General features: G+C 53.8%; 1 protein-coding gene across 4 annotated transcripts in view; it reads left to right on the top strand.

The window, feature by feature from the left end:
• Positions 1–8,702: 8,702 nt before the first annotated feature.
• Positions 8,703–24,368, top strand: part of RBM19 (RNA binding motif protein 19) — a 70,628-nt gene continuing 54,962 nt past the window's right edge. For 2 of the 4 annotated variants that reach the window (XM_084538732.1, XM_084538735.1), the window contains exons 1-5: positions 20,681–20,818; positions 21,975–22,157; positions 22,574–22,708; positions 22,946–22,984; positions 23,532–23,748. In XM_084538732.1, coding sequence (XP_084394858.1) covers positions 20,783–20,818; positions 21,975–22,157; positions 22,574–22,708; positions 22,946–22,984; positions 23,532–23,748 — 610 coding nt within the window. In that variant the 5' untranslated portion in view covers positions 20,681–20,782. Of the gene's footprint in view, positions 9,001–18,998; positions 19,134–20,680; positions 20,819–21,974; positions 22,158–22,573; positions 22,709–22,945; positions 22,985–23,531; positions 23,749–24,368 lie in introns of those variants that run through there. The other 2 variants (XM_084538733.1, XM_084538734.1) reach the window with 2 other exon arrangements.

The following is a 24,368-nucleotide window of genomic DNA, read 5'->3' as shown; positions in this document are numbered from 1 at the left end:
CCGAACCTTGAACTGGTTTCACATCTGATTTTAGCCAAGCCAGAGGAACAGCTGCCTCTGGGCAAGGCTTTGTTTTTCTTCTCCTTTTTTTTTTTCCTCTGCTGTCAAGCAGCCTGGACACACAGCAAGAAAGCTGCACCCCCCAGTGCTCCAGCAAGGAGAAAGTGCTGGGATCTGCACTGGCCACTCCCACGGGTACTTCCAACCTACTTTTTCAGACCTACAAGACCTGAAGGCCAAGAAGGACCCCAATTCCTGGTCCTAATGTTATGCAGCCATCAATTATTCAACCTGATCTTCCTCTGGGCAGGATCTGCTGCTGACCTGGAAGCTCTCCCTGGTGAAGATAACAGCGTGTTTCCTCTGCTTTTCTGGTCAAAGTGATGTTGGAGGTGGTTTGGGGCTGGTTTCGTCCTTGCCTCTTGCATCCCAGGAGGTGGAATAGGTGATTGGTGCTCTTGCAAAGGAGCTGGAGTCATTGCCTGGACCTTGGGTGGCTTTGCAAATGCTGCTCAGGCTTTTTTACCTCTGAGCTTGGCTGTGGGTAAAATTAGAAGCATCTTAAGGGGAAAGAAAATTCCCCAGTGAACTCCAAAATACCAGCCACGGGGCTGCCAAAGGGTTAAGGTTTTAGCTGAGCTCCTCCTCCTTCTGTGCACCAGCCTCCCTGGGAAACAGTTTATCAAACTGATATAGAAAAATAAAGAAAATGGCACGCATCTTGTGTTTGAGGGGGATTAACCTCACCGGGAGCATCCAACGCTGGCCCTGTTCCTCAGAGGGGCTCCGGTGGGGAGAGCTGGAGGCACACCAGGCTGTGATACGTGCTGCAGATGGCATTGTGATCCTGCTTGGCCTTGCAAGGGGGTTTTGGAGCAACTGGAAGCAGACCTGGCAGGGATTTGAGGCGGGATAAATTGTGCATCAGAGTTATTTTGGCCAGGTGAAACTTCTCAGGGCTCCACGAAAAACCCTTCTGTTGCATCTCTCTCTTTCAGTGCTAACAGAAACGTGTTGGAAGGGCATGGTGAGGTAGGAAATCCTGGGAGATGCCCCTTTTCTGCCAGGCAAGCGGTGTTTCTGCTGCTTGTGGCGCGGTGAGCTCCCCTACAGCTGCTCCTCCAGCATAAATCTGACCCGCGAGCTCACCCAATTCATTAGACACTGCCTGTTGAAAAGGCAGTAAATCAGCTAAAACCTCAGTCAGGACTGGCTTTGGCATGTTTTATGGTAGAATTAGAATAACGAATGAGGAGCCGGCTGTTTATGTTAGTTTTGGCTTGCAAGCTGAAGAAAAATTCTGGTGTTGGACTTTGTGATAAAGTCTCCGCACTGTAGCAGCCTCCGAGATTGGAAACAACTTTTAAAAGCCTCGAGGGCTCTGGAGGGTGAGGCTGGCACATCACGAGCCTGCTGAGCACCAGGGTGAGGTGTGAGACGTGGGCAGGATGAGATCACACTGCAGGGGGCTCTCCAAAGCTTGGCTCCTTGGGGCTGCTCTCCGTGCCACACGCATGAGGAATAAGGTGAATCAGCCAAACTCACACATGTCCAGCTATTTCCAAGCTCAAGCTGGCTTATTTACACCTTGCTTGGATGATTTGGGATGCCTCCATATTTTGTGGTGGGTCAACCATCATCTGTTCTAGGCGGGTTTCTGTCCAGCTTCACTCTGATACCTTTCAGGGTGTAAAATGGGCTTTGTGGTGGGGGCTAGGAACCAGGCTGAACTTCACTGGAGTTTTCTCCAACCTGTAATGTGGGTCTGGGTGTCTTGTGGTGGAGATGGATCAGTTTTCCTCCCTCTTAGGAGAAGGTACCCTGGAAAAGCAAGATGAGCCCATGTTGGGGCTAGTTTTGTCCAACCATACCACCAGAGCAGCTTCCTCTGGTCCCCATGAAGCCAAGGAAGAGAAAGGAGGCCGGGTATCTGTATTCACACCAGGGGAGATCATCTTTGACTTTTTCCTGCTGCAGGCTGAGCTCACCTGGCAGCCGGGTTTATGAGGAGGTCTTCTCCAGCCAAAATGGCCCAGACCGTAAGTCCCAATCCCAGAGGCTTAGCTGGGACTCCAGTGCTTATATTGTGTGTTATTTGCATCCAGGTGATGTATCACCAGTTGATATCCACCTTCATAATTTATCCGTCTTCATCATTTAGTAAGGATAACCCAGTAAATTGCAGGTGCAAAGCAGTATCCATGATCCAGGCATGCTGCAGTGAATTCCCATTTTCTCACCTTCTGAGGGTACTGGGTGGGGTGAGCACCTTGACCTGCTGAGCTCCTTCCACTGCAAGACCTGTGAGAGCTCTCCAAGTATCTGGCATCGCCTCCCCATGCTGAATGTAGGTTTTCATCTCCATGTAGCCTTATTTTCCCTCTGATGACTTGCAGCTGTGCTCAGAGTGGACACTGTTTTTACTCAGATACAAGGTCTGGGGCACTCCTCTTCCTTCTTCCAACCCTTTTACCCCTCCCTACTAACAAAAGCTAAGCAAATGGACCCAAATCTCTGTGCCCCTGCTGTTGAACCGGTGGGCAGGACTTGTCTATGTCCATGATTTCACTTTGGCTTCTGCAAAGTCTTGATTTCTTCCAAAGGACCACAATACATGGCCCCTTCCTAGCAGAGGAGCCCAGCACACCTGGCCTTGTTGTTGTTGTTCATCCTGTGGTCTTTGAGCTTCCCTTTGAGCTTCCTGGGGTCTTTGAGCTTCCCTTTTGGACAATTTGAGAACACAAAGTGCAGTTTCCCAGAAGGGAGTTCTTCGGGGTTGCACACAAGTCTCATCACCAGGTGGACGATGAAATGCAGTTCACAAGTGGGTTCTCACGTGTTGGTTGGAAGCAAGTCTGAAGGCTTTGTGAAGGGCTGCTTAGAGCATGGGTTTCCAAGTGTTTGCTGTCTGAATGCAAGCTCCAACACCTGTAAAAGCAGGAAATGTGTTTACAGCATCTTCCAGAAGTAACCCCGTGCAATGGGCCCAGGTTGGGCTTGCACAGCAGAGATGTAAGGACGTGGCATCTCTCTCCCAATGTGCCACACGACCACGAGCTTTGCACACCCACCTTGGGCTCACTCACGTGGTTCTGCAGGCAAGTACCATCTGAGTTCACCTCCCTACTCCTCACCTCTCTGCTCCTTCCCTTGGTAGACACCGAAACATCCCAAGGGCTTAACCCAAACCCAAGGGGAGGTTGTTGACTTCAGGGGGCTGTGGATGAGGTCCCACAGGTGGCCCACAGCAGTCACAACTTCTTGCCTCTTCCTAACACATTTTGAACTGAAACCATGCCTGTGCTCACCTGGCAGGGGCTGTTGGGGCAGGAGAAGCAGGATTTGGAGGGAGGACGACACGATGGAGCTGCTCATTGCTTCCGCTGGTGCCACCCCAACTCCTGGGTCTCACCCAGCCACCCCACAAGCCATCTCCCACCACTGTGCCCTTCTGCCTGCCTTTTCCTCTCTCCCTGTTCCCCATTGAACCCATCCAGGCTCAGCCCATGTTTCCTCCAGGATTATTTTGACTATTTTTCTCTTCCCTGGGCTCCGTGGCCGCCACCTGCCGGCAGGGCTGGCTCAAGGGCAGCCTCCGGCCTTTAGCTCTTTGAAGATTAGGGGCTTTAGCATGTCTTTAAAGTGAATTTCTCTCCCCCTTCCTCTGTTTTATTATTATAATTGATGACCAGCAAACTTTTCTTTTCCTTTATCTCTTAAATATGTTTCTTTACCCTTAAAAATGCAATATTTCTTTTAACTCGGAATATGGATGAGTCTGTGCCTAGCAGGGCCGCCTTTGCATCATCTGTCAACTTGATCGTGCAAAGCCTCTGTTTTCAGCTGGCATCCAGCGCGGATTTCAAAGCCGTGACTCACCAGTTCTTTGCAGAGTTAGGACCAAAAGAGAAGGTAAAACAAAACAATGCACAAAAAACCTCTTTACGTCGTTGATGAGGGAATTTTATTCTGGGAGGCCTTGTGCTGGTGCTATCAGGGAGTTTTGCACAAGAAGGATTAAAATTGTCGCAAGATTTCAGGAGCAAGGGCTGCAAAATGAATGGTTGCTCCTTGGAAAACGTCTGTTGGGAGAAATAAAATGATTGCAAGTGTAGTTGGGAGGCCAAGATGCAAACTTTTTATTTTTAAAAAACATAAGGCAGGAAAGGGGGAGGGCATTTGAGTCATTTTTTTAAGTAGTCAAAACATTGCACTTCCATACAATGCGTATATGCTTAAGTAGCATATGCTAGAAACTGGAATTGCTTTCTTTCTCTGCGCACATTTGTATAAATAGCAAAACCAAGCCCACTTTCAGAAGGAAAAATCCATTGAATTGAAGAACAGAAATCCCCTTTTCTCTGAAAATACGAGCAAAAATTTTTCCCAAGCTATATAATTTAACCAGAAAGATCTTTTATTTGAAATGCTTGTTTTTTATTTATTTTTTATATATGTATTTATTTTATACCATAGCTGATACCATGAGCCAGAGGGGGGGTCGGAACCTCTGCACTGCCTGCCTCCGGCGGCTCCTGTTACGGGATCCCAGGCTTCAGGGCTTTAACGAAGACAACTCTCCAAATAGTGTCAAAGGAGTATGCCCGTAGCAGCTTAACGTTTCCTCTGTTGTCAGCTCTTTTTATGACACCTTATCATATGCATCTTAAATCCGCGTGCAGAGAAGGCAGGAATTAAAAATGAGCATTTAGAACCGGCTGATGAGCGCTGGTGCTCCCCACGGGGTGGTGGCAGGATCCTACTGATGGGAGGGATGCTTCCTACAGGCTGTTCCCCCCCAGAGGAAAGGCAGGACATCCAGCCCCACTGATTTGAAAAACATCATGCTCTAGGATGGGGCTGTTCTAACACTACAGAGTGGGTTTTGGAGGTGGGCTGGGTGGTAGCACCTACATGGGCCACAGCAAGATGGAGACGTCTTGTGGTTAAATGCCACCTGTGATGCCAGGAGGTGGGTGGGTTGCAGAGGCTCTCAGAGCTCTGGTGAGTGCCTTTACCTCTTACAGAGCTTTTGCCTGTGCTGTAGAGGAGCCTCGGAGAGGCTCGTGCTGCTGGGCAATGCTCTGGCCAAGTACATGCCTGTTGCTCCAGACTCTGCATTTTGTTCTTTTGCTCCTCATCCCCAGAGCGCTTGTTTGGGGATCCCAAGCAAGCTTGGTTTGACATAACGCTTGCTCAACACCTTCTGGAGCACAAGGCGTTTTTAAAAGAGAATTTGTGAACAGCTGAGGCTGGAAAGCACTTTGTGATGTCAAGCACTAACAAAGAGCTGGGATTTCAGGGCTGGCCATCCTTCGTAGCCAAGGATAAGGTGCAGGAGGGGCTTGAAGCAGTGCTGCGATGTGCACGAGGCACAAAACCCGGGTATGACCAAACTACTGAACTGTCCTTTCCCCCTACCAGCTGGTTTCTGCCAGTAGTTCCTTCATCAAACACCAATATTCTCCAGAGCTTGATGTGTATTGGCACCTCTGGTCTCAGCTCTGGTGCTGCCAGGGGCACCCTGCCAGCTGTTCTGCACACCATGGCTGTGTGAAATGGGTCCCTTCACAAGGGCATTTCATCACCAAAACCTCTTTGGCCAGAAGGCACCTTGTTCACCACCAAGAACTGCCTGAAAGGGGTTGAAATGTTTTCTTAAAATCTGGGAAACCTGCACTATGGATGGTTAATAGCATTGGAATGAGGCCCCGTGAGCCAGCCTTGTGCTCCTGGGTACTTGAAATTAGCACTTCTCGAAACCTCCTCATCTGGTGAGGTTGGGGAACCCAACACCAAGCAGAAGGTGTGAGGTGGGGAAGGGAATGCCCAAAGGAGACAGCGGGGCAGCCACCGGGGCTCAGTGGCTGTTGCCTTATCCTCACCCCAAAAAGAGGAGGGTTCCTGCTGGAACACCCTGGGCTCTTCTCCTCATCTCAGGGTCTGGGAATGGGGGCTTTGTGGTGACTCCAAGCTCTCCAGCTCCTACCAACAGATGATGGCAAACCCATTGGGGTCCTCGGTGGCCTGGTCCCCCTGAGGACACCCCTCTGCTGCTGGGAGAGGTGCTGCAGACGGAAGGAGGCAGCATTAAAAGCAGGGTGCGAGTCAGAGGGAGCTGGGACAAAGCTCTTAGCAGGGCTGCCCCTGCCCAACCGGGCACCAATTTCTCTCAGGGGGGGCTTTGGGGCCACCACCATCAGTAGCACCAGGCCCAGGCTGGATCCATGCCCGCAAGGGGAGATGAAAAGCTGGGCTAGGGGCCCGCCGAGCCCACCCAGGACCCTACAGCAGGCACGGTGCCAGGGGGGCGGCTGGGCACACAGGCCGTGGAAAGACCTCATCAAGAGGCTGTTTGGTTTGTCTGGCGTGACACGCAGAACCTGAGTTATTATTTGATCCCGCGCTGAGTAATAACCAGATAAATGGGCCTGCAGATTTCCAAATAAACACTTTAATAAATGACGGGTGAATTAAAGGAGAGCTGCTCCCCCTCTTCCCCCCCCCCTTCACTCCCAATATTAATGTTCAAACGCAGGCGGGCAGTGTCTAACAGAGCCCTGGGTACTGTAAATACATTTCTTGCACTGTCACACATAAACACTGGAGAGACGGAGATCAAAAGGTCTCTCTGCGCGGAGCAGGGCGGCGTGATGAAGTGAACGTGGTGCTTTGTGGCTGGGCTGGGGTGATGGGACGCCGGAGAATAACAGACTGCCTGGAGACGTAGGAGCCCAGAAGGCCTGGGGGGCCTCAAAGGGGGAAAAAAAAAAATCCCCACTAGCAGCAGGAAAAATAAATAATTCCGTTATCTCTGATGAATTTCTGCCTTTGATCTGGTTTTTCCTCTCCCTTGCGCTGCCTTTTCGCTCCCCCACCTCCCCCCTGGATGCTTTTTTTTTTTTCCCCCTTCCCCTCTCGCGGTTTGATTTATCCCGCGGCCGGCTCGGGGAGCCTGACGGGTGCTGATGAATGGGCAGAACTCGTCTGCCCCTCGCCCCAAGCCGGCGTCGGCCGGGACATCCCCAGCTTCTTTTCATGGCCCAAAAAGCCGGCATCCTGCCAGGCAGCAGCGTGCCACCGCCGGGACGGGTGCGTTGGTTGGGCTGCCCTCCGTTGGGATGATGCTTTCCCCGTGCACACACAAAGCCCAGCCTTCCCCGGCCCCGGGGTTACCGAGCTTAACCTTGCCAGCTGCTAAATAATTGGGTGTTTCTTCCACAGCCAGTGCCTCCTTTCTGAGCCAGTGGAGGCCGCGTGGGTGCCTCTGATATTTCCCTGCAGTGTTGCCAAAAAAAATAAAGAAAAGGTGGGGTTCTGGGGGTAGAGCGGGGTGGAAGTGGGCCGGGTCGGGAGGGTGGCATGGGATGGGTCTGTCTGCTCCCATGGGGCTTGGGATGGGATGGGATGGGATGGGATGGGATGGGATGGGATGGGATGGGATGGGATGGGATGGGGGCTCCAAGGAAGAGGAGAGAGGGATGGCACCAAGGTGGCTCGGGGTGTTTCTGTTTGCACAGAATTTCTCAAGGGTTGTGCAGACAGTAAGCTCACGAAGGCTGCTGGCAATGAAATATTTCCAGCCTAATCCTCACCCAAATGTGCATGACCTGTGAAAGTTTGTAGGTAACTTAAAGGATGCCTCAAAGCCCTGCCATCAGAGGCACCCAGTGCTCCTGCTGCTCCAAGAGCTCAGTGCCCACAGCACTGGGCAGCGGTGTCCCCAGGGCTGGAGGACCCCAGGGTAAATGCAAGGAATTAATACAAATAGCTTTTATGGAGTTATTACATTCATTACTTTGAATTAAAGCTCCTTCCAGCCAGGAGTCCCTCAAGCAAGCTGCCTGTGCTGTGAGGTACTTTTCCCTTCTTATTGTGTATAAGGAATGGACGCTTGTATTCCTTTCATAAATAAATAAATTTCTTTATCCACGGATAGGAACATTTGGCGTTAAAAAAAATAATTCTGATTTGGAATAGAATATTTTTCCAACTGAATTTCCCTAAAATGATTGTTTTCAACAATCAAAATGTTGTACGGAGGTGAAGGCGCCCGCTGTGTTTCTCTAGCATCGCTTTGGCTCTTTGTTTTCATCTGTCCATGCTACACAGCTGTAATACGCTCTGCTATATGTAATGCAACACCATTTAGAGAAAAAGAGATCATTTTCTAGAAACAAACAGGAGTCATCAGAATGATGTTAGCAGAACAAACTGGTTTTTTTTCCTTGTTGCAAAGTTTAATCAAGAGCAACATGTTACCATGCAAATTGTCTCCTTGAAAAATCCCTCTTCTGACATTAATTCCTAGGGTTATTAATGCTGGTACTAATCAATGGTCCAAATAGGTTACAAATGAAGTCAGAAAAGCCCCTCAGATTTCAATTCTGATGGAAAATTCCCCACGTCCCAGTAAGATTCTGGTTCAGGTGGCAAAATGTTTTGTGGATTATTTGCTTTGAGCAGCTGTAGGGCTCCTCTGATTGTGACCCAGAGCAGGATGTGCTGAGCAGCACAGCTGCTGAAGATCCAGACCTGAGGAGGGCTAATTAGCTGAGCAACCTGCAGGTAATTAAGGAAAGGGCAGGGCTGCCCCTCCCCGAGGGTGGTGGGGCTGCTGGATGTGGCTGGGTGGCAGCAAGGGGGGTTTTCCCAAAGGGGAAATCCACATTTCACAGCCTAGGGAGGAGGATATTCTGGGGAAATGGTGCTTATTGGTGCTGGTATGGGGAGAGGTGTGCTCTGCCCTGGGTGCTGCTGGTGGCAGGGGGAATGTTTGGCTTTTGTGTGGGATGGGGCTGCAGGTGATTGCCTGGGGGATGGAGGGGAAGGATTAAATAAATCCTAATTGTAGAGGTTATAGTGGTATCCACCAGCAGGCTGAGGTTGCTCCAAGGCTCTCAGAGGGAATAGATCCTGTTCTAGCTGGGTGCTAACCCAGGGGACCGGGTGGATAACGTACAAAACCCTAGCAGACCTCGTCTGTCTCCAGAAGAGAAGGTAAGAATTAGATATCTTTAGTTTTATGTGTGTTTTTCCCTTGTTTTCCTAAACCAAGGTGGACAAAGTGAGAAGGGTACGCAGCTTTTGGGCAGCGCAATAGAAGCAAGGGGAGAGGCATCATTTCTGCTGGCATTAAATAAGGAGAGGCAGGGGCTGAAATGCACCTGGTATGGGTGATGTGCTGGTGACTGTGCCCAAGCTGGGAGTGATGGGTGCTACAGAAAGGCTTGCTCCTTCTCCACCGGCCTCTTTTTGGGGAAAACTCTCAAATCCTTCAGGTGAAGGAGTCCTTGGTGAGCAGAGGAGTCCGTGTTGGGAGCAGCAATGCGTGCTCTGTTAAAATAAGCTTGATGCAGCAGATGGCTTGGAGGGAGACTTGAAATCTGTGGTGCTGTAGCAATGGGGACTGACCTGAGCATCTACATTTCAGCTCCCCAGCCTCGAGCAGGAGAAGGTATTTGGCCAAACCTGCCTGGAAGGCCAGGTCCGAGCGCTCTGTGCAGTGACAAGCAGAGCCAGCCCCGGCTGCCGCCCCTCCCGGCAGCCTTATCTCCCCCCGAACATCAGAGAAGCAATCTTGCTCCCGAGGCTGGGACCTGACAGCCTTGTACATTAGCACTTTTTTAAAGCGATGTTCACTTTTGAAATAGTACCTGTCCCGAGAGTGGTCACTTCGTTTGACAAACGCCGGCGATGACAGCTGGATGCGGCGTTACAAACTCCAGCCTTCTGCTCGCCCTCACTCCAGCCCCGCTCACCGTCCCCAGGGGAGGGGGGGCACGGAGAGCTGCCTTCATCTTCTGGTCGAGACATTTGTACTCTGTGCCCCTCTCCGAGCCCCCTACTGTGGGCTGAGGTCTGTTGGGGCTTTGGATGTGTGCTGCTCTCCTGGGGGATGTGTGCGTGGAGCATCGGCAGGCTGCGTGGGTAGAAGTGGGGTTTCCCAAAAGGAACATCTCTGTCTCCCATTCAGCTCTTCCAGGCTTGTTCATCTCCCCTGTTTTAGGTCTCACTTCCTTTTTCTTGCCTGTCCTGTGCCATCCTCCATGGCTCAGGTCTGTATTTCTCCCCACGCCCTCCACCCTCCCTTGTCAGCTCCCCAGCTCTCTGCCTCCTTCCCCCCCACATCTGCCAAGCAGCATTTCCCCACCCCGACCTGTCCTTGCAGGCTGGCTCGGCGACAGCCCTGCCACTTCGCCTGTCCCACTCGACATCTACCATCCCTGGGGGTGTTCAAGGCAAGGTTGGACGTGACACTTGGGGACATGGTTCAGTGGTGACATTGGTGGTAGGGGGATGGTTGGACCAGATGAGCTTGAAGGTCTTGTCTGACCTTAGTGATTCCTGGCTGTCCCCTGCTGGGACCCACCACCCCTGGCAGCTGCCACGTGTCCCTTTGGATGTTTCCCCCTGCCCAGCCCCTGGTTAGGAAGCAGACAACTGGCACAGCCCGAGCTGAGCCTGCAATTTCCCGGCTCATAAAAACATGAGCTTCCTTCAGCCCCGGGTCTCCGCCAGGTCATCCCCACCCAAGCCGTACGCCTCCTCCCCAGGGCTCCCCCGAAATATTTTGTGACACCAGCCACGACCTAGGCTTTTATTGCTCCATATGTTGGAGGCGCATGGAAAAACACACAGGAGAAGTCCCCGCGGTGAGGGAGTGAAAAGCCACCGAGTTTACGGGGTGTTGCAAATAATCCGAGGCAAAACAAATGTTTTCGGCCGACCCAGCTGCCAATTGTTTCAAACGTGGAAAAACAGGCCAAGGGGCAGCTGTTAACGGGCCAGTAATTTTCTTCCTTTCTGGACACCCCGGAGCAGCAGATCTCAAATATTCCTTGGGAAAGGAGTCGAGCACGGGGGGCTTTTTATTGAGCAAACCACGAGGCAGCGCTGGCTCGCCCTCGAGGAGCGCGGCTCCTTCCAGCACGGGGTTTTACGAGCAATAACCTGCCCGTGGAGCCGCGCGGCCAGGCTCAGGGCTCACTGGTGGTGCTGGCTTTTATAAGGCACCGTGGGGGCTCGCAACAGACGTGCTTTTGGTAGAGCAGTCCATTAAACAACGCAACCTGAGCTGAGCAGCCGTGGGGGACCGAGCCCTCGGGACCTCGCCGAGCCGACCCCTCTGCTTCTGGAATAAACCCAGCAGCATCCCACTTACAGCACGAGCATGCACAGGGAGGCTAATGCACTGCTGCAGGGGAGGTCAAGGAGGAAAAGACCCAGGCTGGCTTTTTTCCGGAGCACTCAGTTGTTGCTGCAGTGCCCCAAATGCTGCCAGTCCTCTTGGGTTTATTGCTGGCGCTGGGGTTTAGGGTTTCTGGGATCCCCCTCGAGAAGGTTTCCTTCTTCAGGTGTTAGTGCGATCTTCTGGGTGTTACATAGGTTTGTAGCCTGTGTTTGACCTGTTGGGTGCTCTTCTGCTCCCTGCCAGGGCTCAAGAGGAGAACAGAAAATGTTTAAAGGCTTGGAAAATGTGTAAGGCTTGCTCTTGCTGAGGCTGGTGCTGGTTGCAGTTCTCACCCGTGTCTGCAGTTGGAAATACGACAGGCTTGGCAATGCAGGGACGTTGTGCCAGAGGGCTTGGTGCTCCCACAGTTTCAGTCAACTCCGTTTCCCCTTGACTCAGAACCGCTCACATCCCCGTAGCTCCCTGGCAGCCCGCTCTGTCTGCTCTGGAGCAATCCTTCCTCTTAAAACGTTTTAGTTCTGTCTCAGTTTGTGAGGTTCTTATTCAAGCTGAATTACTTCAGGGCAAAATATCTTGAATCTACGGATTAAAGAAGTTTGCAATTTACTTACAAAAATTGGGTGTTTTGTTCTGGGGCAGGATAACACCACTTGAACCCCCTCTGTGCTCAGACCTTGCACAGAGACCTCCTAGCGCACTCCTGAGCCAGAAAGCTGCTCCTTGCCAGCTTGAAAACCACTTCTTCCACCCATTTGTGATCCGGGTTGCAGGTCTCCGGGTGGGTGAGAACTTTAAGGACGATTATCCCACCCCACGAGGGGGTCTGGGACCTGGTGCTGAGCACCCGCAGCATCCCATGGTCCAGCGCTGGTCCCCGGGGGATGCCGCAGCCGGGGGATTTCCATGGGGATGGGGAGATGCTGAGTTAGAGACGAGGTTTGGCGCCCCTCCGTGCGGCAGGGGACGAGGTGCCGGGGTCTCAGCACCCCACAGAAGCTGGGGAAGGGGGTCCTGGGGCAGGCTGCCCCCGGCCCCGCTCAGCAAGGCGGCCCTATGGGGGCTTCTGGGGGGCTTTGGGCAAAGGGTGCGGGTGACATCTTGTGGTGGCGGCTCCTCCGCGGGGCTGTGCAGTGATGCTGCTGCAACAGCAGAGGCTGCTCGGCCGTTTCGGCACAAACCGGGGCCGGCGGTGGGGAGAGGAGATCACCTCGGGCTGAAACCAGGCTTGCCAGGGCATTGCTGCGAGGTGCATGTTTCCCCACTGGATTTTTTTATTTTCTTTTTCATCCGTGGCGTAAGGATGGAGTGGTGGGAAGTGCTGGAGGAGCTGCTTGGGCAGAAATCCAAAGGGCAGAGGCTTTCCTAAGTCCGTGCCCTGCAGGGTTTCTCCGTTTTAGGGATGCTCTGCAGCTCTTGTCCTACCCTGTGGGCTAAAACCCACCGAGGGGCTGCAGTTAAAGCCAAACTCACAGCTGCGAGGTGCTGAGGAAGGCAGAAACACCAGTGGGATAAAAAAAGGGGCAGGAAACCTTCAGGAAGAAGAGGGCTGTCTATGGGGGGAGCTAACCACCGTGGATGTCCCCAGGCTGCTGAGCCCAGCAGCTGGGGCAGGGCTTGGTGTCCCCCTGCCTGATCTTGCTGGTGTGGGGAGGAGGATGCTGAGCCGGCTGGGTGTCTGCCTAGCCCCTCGTTGCTGGTTTTGATGGACAGCAGCTAATTATTTATTTGTTTTCAGCAGGGCAGAGCAGCTCTGGCTGCAGAGGAGCAAGGTGATGCTGGGGTTTGGTACCCTCGGGTCTCAGGGCATCCACTCCTCGGTCCTGACATCCCTTAGCACAGCTCGAGCCTTACAGCCGCACTTTTTGTGCTGCTTGCTTCCTCGCTGATGGTGTTTTAAACCTTTGTTTATGTGAAGCTAGCTTCTCTCGCTTTTTGGGGGAAGTGGCACAAGGTCTCTGTGTATTCCCCAAAGCTTTTTTTGGTGTAGGACCTCCCGAATTCACCCAACTCCAACTGCAAGCAGGATTTGGGGTGCAGCTAGGATTTTATACGTGATAGAGGACTGCAGAGACCACGGTGCAATGGTTAAATGGATTTCAGAGTGCTGCAGGGGAGGAGATGGGGGTGAGTCCCCATCCTGGGGGTCACAGCTCTCCTCTCCTGCCTGTGGACCCTCGTGGGGTCAGGTCTGGCCCGTGGCGAGCTCTGAGAGCCCCTCTTGGGGTGGCTGAGCTGGTGGGGGGTTAATGGGTCGAGAAGGTTCCAGCTTCCTCGGCGGGTGGAGAGGTTTAACTCTGCCCCGCCGCAGCCACCATTTTTCTGCTCGGGCGGGCAGGAGGCTTAAAATGCCACTTTGGCTGGCAGAAAGATGGGGGCCAGGGGAAGGGCGAGGAAGAAAGCTTTTTGCTGCCAAAAATAACTCCGGAACAAAACGAGGAGGTCGGGGGGTGAGCAGGGGAATGGAGAAGCGCTTTCCCTGGGGGCCAGCATTGAAGTTTTCACCCTCTGAGTACACGAGGAAGGAAAGCTTGGCTTTGTGGAAGACTTTCCCCTCCTGCCAGGGCTAAAATGAGCCGTGGGGAGGCATGAGGGTGGCCGGGTGACAGAGCATCCTCCTGTCCTTCCCTCCTGCTGGCTGACTGCAGACTTCGAAGTGCACTCTCCCCTTTTCTAATAGGGTTTGGGTTTTTTTTCCCCTGTATGCTTGGAGCTGGGACAAGATGGTCATGGGACATGTCCCAACCCCAAATCCTAGTGTGTGCTGAAAGGAGGGACCCGTTTCCCCACGGATGGCATCACCCAGAAGGGCTCTTGGTGCTCACCTGCATCAGAGGGAGGTTTAGGGCCACAGGAAGGATTGGGGGCTGCTCTCATAAACCCAAGCAGGGGCACGGGGACGTCTGACCAGGCTGTGTCCCTTGGCTGGGGACTGATGTGATGGAGCAGGATTTGGTCCAGGGAGCATCTCCGCTGGCCGTGGGGAAGGTCTGGCTGCAAAAGCTATGAACATCTGGCCTTCCTCCCCAAAAAAATGGATTTGTAAAGAAGCCCCTGCAGACGGTGCTTCCCAGAGCAAGTGTTGGGTGGGCATTTGATCGCCGGTGGTGGCCGGCGTGCCAGGAAATAGTGTTATTTCTTCCCTTCCCAAGCTGGGAGACGATAAACACCGGGCTCTGCCTCCCTTCAGCTGCGATCCATCAAGGCAGGGGGACTCGCACCAGCGAGCGGGCGAGGGGAGGTCAGTGATTGTGTAAACAGGCACTTCAGAGTTCACCCGAGCTGGTATTACTGCAATTCATTAGAGGTGTCAGCCCTCTTTGTAGTCCCCGTGCTCGCAGAGCCCCTCGCCTGGCAGCTTCCAGCACCCAGCCTTGCCAGCAGCAAAACAAACGGCGCAAGTGAGAAGCCCTTGCAGGAGAAGGGGGCTTTGCTGCAGCTGGGATGAGGATTTGTTCTGGGGGAACCTTAAAAAAAAAAAAAAATTGGGGCCCCTTTGGGGATAGGGTAAGGACCACAGGAGCTCCCCATCCTGCTCGCCATGGGTGCTGTGCGAGGATGGAGCTGGCTAAGGGTGCACCGTGCCTTGGCCACCAGGACAAAATGATTTGTGCTGAATTGTTGCTGCTGTTCTGCTCCCTGCGTGTTCCTGGGATGCAGCAGGGTCGTGCTGCTGCTCAGACAGCCCCTGAGCTCCTCCATGGCTCAGTGCAAAGCTCTTTCCCCTGTGTGAGCAGCCAGGGATGCAGCGGGGTTTCGCGTGGTGCCCGCCGAGCCCTTGTGCTGGGTGAGGCTGCGACAGCTTGTTCCCATCCCCTCGCTGCCTGCTCTGCTGAAAAGCTTCAAGGGACTTAAAAGAGCACCAAAAACCCCGTTCCCAGCAGCGAGGCAGGCTGGTGTGTGGCACATAACTGTGGGGCTGGAGCCATGGGGCTGTTTTGTTTTTTTTGATTCGTTCATCACCAGCTGGTGGGTGGCACAGGAGCTGTGTTTCCTGGCTTACTCCACACCACAGGCTTGAAGCAGCTTTGCTGCTTGTAACGAATGGCTGGGATGCGCCCCGAGTGGTTGGTGCTGTGCAAAAGGCATTCAGGGGAGTGAAATCCATGGCAGAAATGTGAGCTTTAGCACCTCTGCAGAGCCCAAGAGGTCAGAAGCTGTGGGAGAGGGGCTAGGGAGGCAAGCACGCAGTGCCCTTGGAGTGGTTGTATGTTTAGTGTGAAAACCTAGCGATATTCCTGGTTTTTCCTGTAGGATTTCAGAGTTACACGCTTTTCGGGCCAGGCTCTGCACCAACAGAAGGGGACAGAGGGGAAGGATGGACATTGCTGGTGGGGTGGGAGGAAGAGCTGACCCCAGGATGCAAGGGAGCTGCAGCAGAGCCACTTCTGGGACACAAAGCACCAGCCCCCAGCTCTGCAGCCGCTAATAAACCATCTGGCACCGCTTATTTTAATTGCATTGTGCCCTGGCGTAGGGTGGGCGGGCAGAGAGGGTGCCCTACATTCTTGCACCGTGGCATTTGGTCAAGGATAATTGTGCCTGGCTGAGGCAGGCAGGTGCTCTCAATATTTGCTCTGCCGAGCCTCTCCAGTAAGGAAAAAGTGCTGCATATTGGTGGAGGAGGGAGTTAAACCTCGGGAGCTGCTGTCTCTTGCTGTGTCTTGCCCTTCCCGTGCTGCCTGTCCCCGTGCCTGCCGTGGCGAGGTGTCGGCGGTGTCCTGTCACCCTGTGCTGCTCCCAGCACCCCGGGTGCTGGCAGACTGTGCCCACGCGCCCCGTGCTTTCCTCTCCATCCCTCCAGTTGCCTGCTGTCCCTCCCTCTGCTCCCCCAAATCCTCTGTTCAGCTGTACCCAGTTTGGGATGGGAAGGGGCAGCAGCAGGGGCTCTTTCTGCTGTCTCCATGGCCCCCAAAAAATGGGCAGCTCGGCACAGTCCCTGGGCTGCTCCCCAAGGGGGAGGCTGTGGCTCAGTCCTGGCTGCGCTGCCAGCAGTCTGCTGTCACCTCCCCGTGCCTCAGTTTCCCTTTCTGCCCTCCTGGTTTTCTTGCTCTGTCTCCGTGAGCTGAGAATGGGATGGCTGGGGATGGAGATGGTCCTCAGGGGGCTCTAAGGGGGGAAGAAAAGCACCCTGGGGGATATATGGCAGGTGGATTCTTGGGGTTGGGACTTGTATAGGGCTTGGCTCCCACGTGCAGCATCTCCCTGCTTTGGGAACATCTCATCTGTATTTGTTTATGGCAGCCCCACCACGTGTCTGTGGTCACAGTGCAGAGCATCACCGCTCTGGGAGCAATCAGGGAACAAACCCTCAAGCTTCCCATCCCTTGCCCCTGCTCTTCACCTCCCTAATCCTCCCGCACCCTTCCTCTGTGCTAGCTCCCATGCCTGAAGCCCCCACCCACACATCGGTGCTCATCCTTGCCCCATCTCCCCGCTGGCAAGCCAGCAGGCATCTGCAGGTCTTTGTTTTCCCAGGGCTTGCTGATAAATGCCATCTCCATAACCCCGGCTCCGATCGCCTCGTTATCAGGCAGCGCGCCGCGAGGAAGCGACCCGTGACCCTGCCCGCTGCGACCCCGAGGGAATTGCCCTTATCAGCCCCTTTCTAAAAGCTTCCCATTTTGACGCGACCGAGGAGCCTTGTCCGAGAAGTACCCAAATAGAGATGGGGCAGGGGTGCTGCGTGCGGCGAGGGGTTGTTTTGCTGAGGTTGGGAGGGGAGCATCCTGCTGGGGAGCCCCCGACCTGGTCCCTGTTGGAGCAGCATCGTGGGGAGCGTGTGATCCCTCACCCAGCACCTTGCTGAGTCCACCTGCTCTGCACAGATGGGATTCCCAGCTCAGCACCCGGGGTTATCAGGGAAAGAGACGGCAGATAAGAGTGTCTGTGGCAGAAGGTGCCATGGGACAGGCTTGGGGGTTGCCAAACCCACAGGAGGGGAGGCTGAGCCTTGTTTTCCCCTCCTGTGGACCCCGTCTGTCCATCAGGAGGGATGATCCTTCCTCTTCCTCCTGATGTTTTCATAGCAAGTGACCTTCCAACCCAGCCTCGCCTTCAGGGAGGCGATGTGCTGGGGCAGCACTGCCCAATTTTCAATCGTGTGCCCTCCCCAAGGCTGCTCAGCGTTTCTCCTGCTGCTTTGGGTGCTAGCACTGAATTTTGGAGGCTGCCCTCTGGCCTCTTTCCACGCTTTGGGGTGCAGATTGTCCCCTTTTGATGGACAGCCAGCCAGCCTGTGCGGGTTGCTGGTCCTACCCCCCTGGGGATTAGCGGGGATGGGCCCTTGCCAAGCCCCGGCTGTCACTGCGTTCCCACCTTTGATCAGGAGTCGGCATTCCTGAAGTGCTCCGTCTCCCACATGTTGCGCTGATCAAAGGCAGCTGTTGCCCGGACCCTCCCCTGAGTCCATTTACACACAACCCAAAATACAGAAACACAAAGGAAGGCGAAGGCGGTGGAAGGGGGTGATGGATGGAGGAGAGACCAGGCGAGGGGCAGCAGCAGGAGGAACCCTTCTCCTCGCGGAGGGTCCAGGCCACCAGAAGGGCCGGTGGTGAGTCTTTGGTGAGTCACAGGAGAGGTGCTGAAGGCTGCCTCGGGGTGTGCTGCGAAGGGGCCAGACCTTTTCTGTCCCCTGAAGGCAGCGGTGTCACTGCTGGGTGACAGCAATGGCCAGGACCAGCTGCAGCTGCGTGGCCAGCAGGGCATGGCCAACATCTCCCGTGGCTTTGTGTGGTCAGGAGGAACACCGGGTGAACCTCGTTTTTAAGCCCGTGCCGATCCCAGCAGTTTGTGTGCTCGATGCTGAGGTCCCTGCAGCCCCCCGTGGACGACCATGGTTTTGGTTTGTGCTTTTCTGTTTGTGATTTATCTCCCGTCCCAGTGAGGGTGACCCCAGCACCCAGCAGGGATGAGGTGCTCCTGATCAGATAGGCACGAAGGGCTGCCCACGGCCGTGTGTGTCCTTCCTGGGCAGGGCTGGCAGCAGGACAAGCCGTGCCATGGCACCTTGGTGACCTGGGGATACCAGGCTGAACAAAGCATCTCTCCAAAACCATGGCAAGCTTTGAGTCTGACCCCTCGATGCACCCAGGGAGGGACAGGATCTGCAGCAGCTTCCTTCTTTCTCTCCTTCCCGCCCCTCGCTGTAGCCCTTGCTGCCTAAAGTTCAGCCGCTCGGCTGCAGGCAGCCTGTAACGGTGTTTTACAGCAAGGTGACCCCTGCTCTTTGGCGCTGTGCAAGGCCCTGTCCTGCTGGAGGACGAGCCAGATGCCTAACGCGCCGTGACAGCTCCACTGGGACCAGCCGAGGGGCTGTGACTTCTCCTCCTGTCAGCAGTGGGATGGGACGGAGAGCTTGTCACCCCCTGCCAGGCACAGGGGACCTTGGAGGAGGGAGGGCGAGGGGGTGGGCAGCACCGTGACCCTGTCACCATCCTGACACCCCGACTTGGTTCCTGGTGGGCTGGCAGCCAGGCTGCAGGTGGATGGAGTGTCACCTTCATGGGATATGTCACCTGCCAGGTACCCTCCTGGATTTGGCTGAGTTTCCCCCTTAGGATCCCATGGGATCACCTGAGGTGTATTTTGATGGAGAAAAGACCCAAAAGTGTGTTGTGGTCAGTCTAATCTTGAGTCTCTGCTCTGGGGCAGGGCAGCGCCCAGTCTACCCCCTACCCACGTTGTGGGCCTGCAGCAGAGGGGTCGGGGTGATTTGGGGGCAGGTGTTCAAGCACTTGGAGCTGCTTTCCAAAGCTTTTGTTGAGCCTTCTCAAACAAGTTTCCCTCTTTTTTCCCTCCTCAGTTTCCCTCTTTTCTACCTGGGGCTGGGATCTCTGCTCAGGAACGAGCCTACCTTTGGACAGGACCTTCCATGGGGCAGCAGGAACAGCCACCGAAGGAGCCACCTATTGCTGATGCCCCAGAAGTGTAAGACTTGGTGAGAAAGAAAAAAGAAAAATGTTCCAGCTTTCACACTTTCAAACATAAAAACTGGAGCCAGAGGTAGACTGGGGAGTAGAAAGTAAAAAGGAAATCAACTCTCAAGTCAGAATTTTGAAAGCTTTTGCTTCTGTAGCCAGATCTTTGCATTTGGGGAGGCTGAAATATGGTACTCACAAAGGAAGGGGAATAGCAAAGGGGAAAATCTCCACGGCCCTGGCAAAAGCCACATCCCCTCATGGGCACTGAGGCTTCTCTGTGAGCTCTCACCTGGGGAGGATCAACCCTAATTGCAGGAGGGGATGTTGGAGGGAAATTGCATCCCCAAGTGAGGTGTGGGACCCATGGGGAGCAGGATGGCTGGCTGGGGTGTGGACAGCTCTGTCCCAGCAGTGACAGCTTAGGAGGACAAGGTCAGAGCTGTCCTGGACAGCACAGGCTGGAGCTGGGCACTGCTGGTGGCTGCGATCAGCAGGTGAGGAGGAGATGGGGAAGGAGAGAGGGAGACAAATGTCTTGGAGAGGACGGGAATGACAAGGGCACGGTCTGGACGTGTTAGTGATGGTGTGAGCGGGGCCCTGTCAGTGCCAGCCTGCATCCCAGTGACAAGGCTGACAGCACGGCAAGGACGAGGCAGGAGCAGAGGGCGAGGGGAGGGAGATGGGTCCCCAGCTCCACAACAGCTCATGGAGACCCCTTCAAAGAGCTGGGTGATGGGAGCAGGAGCATCTCCTCCTGGGCACTCATAGGTAGCTTCATGCACCGTGTTTTTCCTTCAAGTAGAGCCTCGGATGGCCATCCCAGAGCATCCCATTCTCTCCTGAGCACTGAGTCTGGCCATTCCCCAAATTCTTGCCTAGAAAATGCAGGTGGTTTCCTTCCTGCTCACCTGGGGGGGTGGGGGTCAGGTTGGGCTCCCCAGTTACAAGCCTGCATCCCAGTCCCACCAAGCCATTGGGATGGAGCTGTGGTGTGGCTGGGTTGAACCTGCTGCCTTCCCGAAGATCTCCCCCTTTTACAGGGGCAGGCAGGAAGCAAAGCAGCACTGAACTCACACCATCACCCCCAATTTCCCTGAATTTTTTAGGGGTTCATTCCCCCTGCCCTTGGCGCCTCTCAGCTCAGAGCAGTGTCAGGCATGGAGCTCCCTCCTCCGGCCCCACCGAGCAGCATCAGGAGAACACGGGGGGGCTGGTGGCAGCGGGGTCCCTACTTTGGGGACACCATCTTTTTAGTGGACACCAGTGTCCCCTGCACCATGGCTGCATGGCTCTGGGGACTGTGTCCGTGGGCTGGTGGGGAGGGGACACCCCTTGGGGAGACAACACCCCCTGGGGGTCCCCTTGTCCCCTCCGTGTCCCTTTGTCCCCTCACTGTCCCCCATGGCCACCTCCATCCCCCTCCTTTGCACCCCCCACTCCCCAGGCCCCATCAGGCCCTGGCCCGTTGCTAGGGCCCGTTGCTATGGGCGTTGCTAGGGCCCGTTGCCACGGCTCCGCTCACTTCCGCGCCTGCGCGCTGCGGGCCCCGCGCCCACGTGACGCGGCGGCAACATGGCGGCGCCCACAGCGCGGCGTGCGCCCGGCTGAGCGCGGCGGGGCCCTCCTCGTGTCGCGGCCGCTGTCGCCGCCCCCCTCTGTCGCCGACATGTCGAGGCTCATCGTGAAGAACCTCCCCAACGGGGTGAGAGCGGCGGCGGCCTCAGCGGGGCGGCGTTCGGGGGGAGCGGGGCCTGGGGGGTTGGGTGCGGGCTGCTGGGAGCGGGGAGGCCCCGGTGGGGTCCTGGGGAGGCCGCGGGGAGGGAGCAGGGAGGGAGCCCACAGCGAGCACAGGTGGCCACCGGCAGCCTGGCTTGTGTCAGGAGAAGTGTGGCCAGCAGGAGCAGGGAGGTGATGGTCTTCCCGTGCTCTGCTCTGGTGAGGCTGCACTTCAAGTGCTGGGTTCAGCTTTGGGCCCCTCACTTCCAGAAGGACTTCGAGGTCCTGGAGCGTGTCCAGAGAAGGGCTGCGAAGCTGGGGAAGGGCCTGGAGCACAAGTCCCATGAGGAGCGGCTGAGGGAACTGGGGGCGTTTGGGCTGGAGAAGAGGAGGTTCAGGGGAGAGCTCATTGCTCTCTGCAACTGCCTGAAAGGAAGAGGTGGGGATGTGGAAGATGTGGTTGGCCTCTTCTCACAGATAACCAGCAATAGGACTAGAGGGAACAGCCTCAAGTTGTGCCAGGGGAGGTTCAGGCTGGAAATGAGGAGACATTTCTGTCAGAAACAGCAGTCAGGCACTGGGATGGGTTGCCCAGGGAGGTGGTGGAGTCACTGTACCTGAGGGGGTTCAAAGAAAGGTTGGACGTGGTGCTTGGGGACACGCGTTAGTGGGTGATAGTGGTGGTAGGGGGTGGTTGGAGCAGATGGTCTTGGAGGGCTTTTCCAACCTTAATGATTTTCTGATTCTGTGTCCTGACACAGAGAGTCCTCAGCTTGGCTAGAGGAGGCAAGAGAGTGCTGGGGGCAGGACCCTTGGTGGTTGAGGTGCTGCGGGAGCCTCATGTGGAGGTGTGGGCAGCTGCCTGTGGTTGCAGTGGGTGCTGGATTGAGGGCAGCCCCCCACCTGGGTGCAGCATTTGGGTGGGGAGCTCTTGGAGGCACAGATGTATGCATGTAGGGAATTCATGGGGAGATGAAGAGCTTTCACAGTTGATGTGTGTTTGTTACCAGCCCTGCCACGATATAATGTGATGTATTTTTTCAGAAGTCCATTGTTAGTAAGTGTGTTGGTTTGGATGTATCCACAAAACATCTCTGTCATTATCTCATTGCTGACTTCTTTTGTTCGTCTTCGTTTCCCAGATGAAGGAAGATCGCTTTCGGAAGCTGTTTGCAGCCTTTGGCACGCTGACCGATTGCTGCTTGAAGTTCACCAAGGATGGCAAATTCCGGAAATTCGGCTTCATCGGCTACAAGTCTGAAGATGAAGCTCAGGTGGCCCTGAACCACTTCAACAGGAGCTTCATAGACACCTCCAGAGTCACTGTGAGCTCATCTTTGAAAATTCCTTCTTTTGATTCAGAATAAAGCTGATAATTGGAGATCTTGGTAGTCTTACTGATGAGCAGCTAGTGCCCAAAAAAGTCTGAATTTTAAGTTCTCTGCAGCAAAACAGCAAAGCCTGATGTCAGGCCTTGTTGCTGGTGTCCCAAGCAGGTAGCTGATACAGAGGGTCTGTCTTCTGTGCAATGACAGTGATTTCAGGAACAGCAGTGTCAGGTTTCGAGCTGTGATCATCTGAACTTGTGAATTTGAGTTCGTTTTTTTTCATTTATTTAAAGTGATTCATCATAATATACGAGGCAGAGCGTTATCTGTGATATGAAGGAGAACTTGTTTGACTGTTTAGTTGAGCACTGTTCAGACTGTTTATTTTTAAAGACTTGATTTATTCCTCTCAGGTTGAGTTGTGCAAGTCTTTTGGTGACCCTTCAAAACCCAAAGCGTGGAGTAAGCACTCTCAGAAGGTCCCTGCCTCAGAAAAGCAGCCGGAGAAACAACCTGTGACAAGTGCAGCTCCTGCAGGCACAAAGAAAGTAAGCCTTGCTTTTTTTTTTTTCCATGGAAATCTGATGTGTGGCAGTGACTTGGCAGAGAGGGGGATAGCCGGGTGTGGGGGAAAGGGGATTGAGTAGCTGGGAGAGCTGATGTTGGAGGCCTGGTTCTGGCATTTTCTGCCTTAGGACCTATGTTCCCTCTAGCCTTAGGTTACCTGAGAAGTGATACTGCCTCTGCTTCTAATAATGCTTTCTAAACATGGTTTATCTTCCTAGAATAAAAAGAAGAAAGACCCCACAGAAGACTTAAAGGAGGTAAGTTTCAGTCCCAGTCCCTACATTGATAACTTATATTAAGAACAGGAATAATAGAGCTTTTTTTCTGTATTGTTTTCATTGCTGTCAATTCAGGCAAGATGTATGATGTAAAGAACTCTACGACAGTCAATTCTGCTGTAGCAAAGCATAATTCTGATAATCCCAACATTAGAAATTGTTTTTTTTTTTGTGTGTATTTTTTTAATTGTTAACTACTCCTTTGTGAACAAACACTGCATCCCGGACAAACCTGTTTCAACAACTGTGTTTTCAAACCACGTGCAAGTTTTGTTATGTTTGACTTGTGCACTTTTTCCTTCTTTAATGTTTTCTTTTTTTCCTTAAAGTGCTTTCTGAACAGTAAGTACAACAAGAGGGTGTAGGGCTGAGAGCTGTTAGTGACTCACCTTGTGAGTGTAAAGTGGAGTTCTGTTTGTAAGTTTTCTTTCTGTGGCTGAAAATGAGCTGTCTTTGAATTCAGACTTGCTACTACCACTCCTTTGCCTCTCTTCACAGTTTGTCTGCTTGCTTTATTTTTCAACAGCTGGAAGGAGATGAAGCATTCCAGGAATTCTTGGTGGTTCACCAGAAACGGTCTCAGGTGGCCACCTGGGCTAATGACACTTTGGCAGAAAAGCCCAAGAAGGAAAAATCAAAGGCAGCAGCTGATTACCTGAACTTCGATTCAGACGAGTCTGAGGATCTGAGCGAGGAGGAGAGGGAGGGGAATGAACCCTCTGAAGATGAGGAGGAAACCAAAGGTACCGAAAGGAACCGTCTTTGCTCATCTTTGTCTCTGAACCTCAGTGTCCTGCCCACAAACAGGGACAGTGCAGTCAGAAGGTAGCTTCCCCAGTGTGAGACTTGCTCAGTACACTTCAGGTGTACGGCTAGCTCCCCAAACGTGGAGAAATGCAGTTTCTGGTATTAAGTGGATGGCATCTGTGCTTTCTCCTGAAAGCCCAGGAAGAGTAATAGGGGAAATTTCTCTCTCCTTTAATGCTGACCTAGCCTATGGCCCCTTTCATTGCCAGCATTTCCAAAGCTGGATGTGGTTTCCTTTTATTTAGTATCACTTAACTGCTTTCTGTGAACATGGTCTGCCTTTTGCATATTTCTGAAAATGTTGGTATGTCCTCGGGCTCTGTCAGAGTTGATGGGAACGGTCAGAGTTCAGTGTGTTAGATCCTAGAAGGAAAACGGTGTCTAGTAGAGCGCTGGGATAACTTAGAGTGAGAAATCTGGGCTGTAGTCTGGTATTTTTAGTCTCCAGTGTTCTTGCACCAGCGATGAATGTGGTTTTGGAGCCTTTCTTGCTCCCTGTGTGGTATTGCCTTATCTTCTTTTGGAGTAAATGGCACCTTGCCTGCTGCTCTTTGCC

The sequence above is a fragment of the Aythya ferina genome (assembly GCF_964211825.1).
Source record: "Aythya ferina genome assembly, chromosome: 17".
In the NCBI taxonomy this organism is placed as follows: Eukaryota; Metazoa; Chordata; class Aves; order Anseriformes; family Anatidae; genus Aythya; species Aythya ferina.
The sequence above is the reverse complement of the archived record's forward strand: the minus strand, read 5'-3'. Positions and strand labels throughout refer to the sequence as shown.